Source organism: Synchiropus splendidus, chromosome 16 (genome assembly GCF_027744825.2).
Source record: "Synchiropus splendidus isolate RoL2022-P1 chromosome 16, RoL_Sspl_1.0, whole genome shotgun sequence".
In the NCBI taxonomy this organism is placed as follows: Eukaryota; Metazoa; Chordata; class Actinopteri; order Syngnathiformes; family Callionymidae; genus Synchiropus; species Synchiropus splendidus.
The window spans coordinates 17,293,010-17,297,067 of NC_071349.1; the positions used below are offsets into that span (position 1 = coordinate 17,293,010).

At 48.3% G+C, this 4,058-nt stretch overlaps 1 protein-coding gene across 1 annotated transcript; it reads right to left on the reverse strand.

The window, feature by feature from the left end:
- Positions 1–1,713: 1,713 nt before the first annotated feature.
- Positions 1,714–3,705, reverse strand: htr1b (5-hydroxytryptamine (serotonin) receptor 1B). Its single transcript, XM_053845295.1, has 2 exons — positions 3,487–3,705; positions 1,714–3,402 (listed from the first exon to the last, which is right to left on the reverse strand). The coding sequence occupies exon 2, from the start codon at positions 3,367–3,369 to the stop codon at positions 2,275–2,277; it is 1,095 nt and encodes a 364-aa protein (XP_053701270.1). The 5' UTR covers positions 3,370–3,402; positions 3,487–3,705; the 3' UTR covers positions 1,714–2,274.
- Between the last annotated feature and the right edge of the window lie 353 nt (positions 3,706–4,058).

The following is a 4,058-nucleotide window of genomic DNA, read 5'->3' on the forward strand; positions in this document are numbered from 1 at the left end:
TCTGCTGGCCGCATACAATTATGTGGCTGGCTGGATTTGGCCCCAGGGCCTTGAGTTTGATGCTAGCGCTAAGGACCGTTCATGAATGACGTCTAACAACATACATTAGCTAATAATGGTGATCCTCTGTACCTTCCGAGAAGCCAAACAGAGACGCTCGGTGGATTGGATGTGGCCCCCAGGTCTCAGGTTGTAGATCCATGTCCAAGAATGTCTTGGATTTTTGTTTCAGATCGCAACCCGGAATAATTTTTAAAGACTTTCACCGTCTTGGCGATAGAACTCATCTTCAGAGGGCTTCAAACAAAGACACAATTTTACACAAAACGCCGAGCAGGAATACATGATCCCTCATGAATGAGAATCGAACTAGGTGGGAGGCTCATTAATGCTACATGGCGAAGCTAGCTAGCGCTACAGAACGGCTTACTCAGGTGGCTTTGTGAAAAACAGCGAAAAATCGGTTTCCATTTTACACAAATAAGCAAGAAAAATCTGCAACGTGCCATGATCTACACGAGTCAGTGACCGACCTGTAGCAGAAAACAACTCCCATTGACTCCACAGGGATTTGCTTGACCCTCTCAAGAGCGTCCGTCACCACGCAAGAGGCATAACATCAAGCCAGTCCAGGGAGCGGAGCATTATCGCAAGCTGTTTCCTTTGGCATTGATTCTTTGGAAAGATGTGGAAGCAGCTGTTATTTGTTGGCGTCGATGTGTTGTTTGTCTTCCTGTCACCAAAGGTAGCGCCATCTAGTGTTAGTTGTTAGCTCTGATTGTATTATTTTCCCACATTTGAAAAGTGTGACGTCGACTTTTCCCCATGTTGAATGAAGGTTAAACCGTGAAAGATATTTCCGATGGAAAAATGTGACTGAAACTGATTGAACTTAAAGAGCGTGTCAGTCCTTGGACCTCCCAGGTGGAATCATCCTTGGAGAATTGCAAGCCTGGAAGCCAAATGGCGTGCGTGTTAGCTCGAGCTTTGACATGCATAGAAGCTTCTCAGTGAGCCAGAGAAGCTTCCAGAGCATCAGCCACTGTTGCTCTCATGACTTATTGAACTGTGACAGCTGTTGAATATGCAGATTGTGTCCTGCTCCGCCCGGAGGGAAGCGGCTCACAGATTAAAAGGCCTGGGAGATTGTTGGAACCTTTGTGGGAAGACACACTCTCATTGTGTCTCGGGCAGAAATTAAGACGGAGCTGATGTGGAATGGCGCTCATTCATCTGGATTGATCTCCCTTGTTTAATGCTCCAGCACCTCTGCAGCCGCCTCGGGATGTTCTTTGGTTTGATTTTGCTTTTATTAAGTTCCTTTCAACATTTTCTTTACTAGATTCTTGAGCGCGGATATGTCAAAGAACAAGGCTTTTGAAAGGTTTATTTCACTGCAAAGTGCTTTTTCGAGGTGTCAAATTTACAGCTGAAAACTAGAAACACACTGGAACATGTTGATCGTAAGATATTGAGGTTTTTTAATGTACATTTTTTTAATAAAATGCATCATATTTGACACTCATCTAAGAGGTTTGTTCAGCTAATCTGCTTAAAAAGCTTCTATTTAATATTGTTTTAAATCAAATTCTACCCCTCCACACCGCCTCCTTGTGTCATTCTCTGGCTAGCTGGGACTAGCAGTTTGAAAATGTGAATTCGGTCATAAAAATATAGAATATTCTCACACAAATTAACATTAAACAACCTTGTGGTACCAAAAAAATGAATTATATCCCACAACTCTGGACAAAAAAGGAAAACATGAACGCTTGTATTTATTTCTCACTTATATTGCAGCATGATTTTAGTATCTTTCAGACTCATCTTGTCTTGTTTTGGACCATCACAGCTGTCAATATTTAATGATTGCCACAGTTGTTACCCAGAGACAGCAGCAACAGGCAGATCCAAACATCGAATAAAGCACTTTTATTTACTTATAAATAATGAAACAGGTGAGCGTGAGCAAAATTAGGAAGCAAATATTTCACTCCAAACACATTAGAACTTAAACCTGTCGAGACCGCTGTGTCTTGCATCACTTCTGACTGGATCGCTCCTCGTGCGTCATGCGTAAGAGGTCCTTTACGCACGAGTGCTGTCACTCAAATCCGAGCTCATTTAACCGTCCGAACATAAACACATCTTAAATGACTGCGACTCACTTGTATGTTTTACTGTTAGCATAAAATTACTTTTATTTTACACATGTACAGCATATAAACTCAGTTAGCGATGTCGGTTTTGGCAACGAAAAAGTGATGTTTTTGTTCATCTCATGTAGGTTCTGTAGCGCACGAGTCTGTGGAAGGCTTTCTTGAAGTCCTCGTTAGACATGGTGTAAATGATGGGGTTGATGAGAGAGTTCAAGTATCCCAGCCAGTTGAAAAAGTCGAAGAGCTCGGGCAGAAAGCAGTTCTCGCATGTGGCCACCACCAGAGTGTAGATGAAGAAGGGAAGCCAGCAGATGATATAAGCGCCTAGTATGATCCCCAGGGTCTTGGTGGCCTTCCTCTCTCTGGCAGCTGAGATCCGCTTCTTCTCCAAAAGCGCGTCCGACACCGTCACTTTCACCTGGTTCTCGCTGGTGGACGAGGCGGTGTCGCTGGAGCAGTGGAGGGACGTGGTGGACGTGATGGATCCGGGCGAGTCCGTGACCAGATGCGCAGAGGTCAGCCTCTTTCCCTGCGCCTTCTTGGGCGACTGTTTTAGGATCCGTTTGCGCGCCTCCACGTAAATCCGCCCGTAGAGAACGATGAGCAGCAACGTGGGGATGTAGAACGCCCCGAAAGTGGAGTAGATGGTGTAGAAGATGTGGTCCGTGTTGACGTTGCAGCTGGTCAGCACCTCCGCCTTGACCTGCCTCCAGAAAAGAGGCGGCAGGGAGATGGAGATGGCGATGACCCAGGCCGTGGCCACCATCCCCGCCGCGCGCCTCGGCGTGCGCTTTTTGGAGTATTCCACCGCGTCCGTGATGGCCCAGTACCGGTCCAAGGCGATTACGCACAGGTGCAGGATGGACGCCGTGCAGCACGTGATGTCCGAGGAGAGCCAGATGTCGCAGACGATCTGGCCGAGCGTCCAAGTGTGGATGACCGTGTACAGGACGCAGATGGGCATCACCAAGATGGACACCAGCAGGTCCGTGACCGCGAGGGACGCGATCAGAAAGTTGGCCGGGGTCTGCAGTTTCTTGGACTGGGAGATGGTGGCGATGACGAAGGCGTTGGATAAAGTGGTGGCCAGGGTGATGACGGACAGAACCGCCGCCACGCTGACCTGAAAGCCCAGACTCTCATCAGGACCATCCGCTTCCAGTGGAACCAAACTGTCGTTGGTGGCGTTCACCGGCGGAGTCGGCTCCATCACTTTCAGTCCGTCATCTTCCCCTAACGTCGGCTGTGGAAAAAGTCAATGTCCCGCGCCGTCAGACCCGACAAGCGGCCGAATGAATCCAAAACAAACACCCGTGTCCTTTTATACCTCATCTTGGTTGAAGGTCAGTGTCTTGTTTTTCAAGAGAAGACGCCTCCAAACGTGTCAAACTTTTCCGCGCAGAGCCGTCAAATTCAAGCGCTCTCATCTGTGCGCACTGGCGGAGCGTGAGGGGCGAATGAAGTGCGCGTAAGTGACGAGCGGCGCGTCCTGGTTTCTTAACATCTGTGCAGATGTGACAGATAATCCGCATGTAGGGCACAAGTTCTCCCTCGCCCCCCCGGTGGCTGACTGAGGGAGCTGCGTCTTGATTTTTATAGTCTCTCACGCCAAACACGCACACACACACTTTCCTTCCTGCTCCTCTGCTTCTCCGCTGGGTCATAGTGCCCGGTGTTTCCTTCAGCGCATGAACTCGCTCACCTATCACGAGTTCATACAGGCGCAGTGTGATGGGGAACAGTCGGTCCTTCAACATCAGTTGCTCCGAGTTGCACTCTCTTGACTGACTCTCCTGTCATGAACTGCAGCTTCAGCAAGTACAACACATGAGTCTGCAGTGGACAGCACCTGTCCTGGGAAGCCAGTTTTTGGTCTGGTCTACGAAATATTGAGGCTCT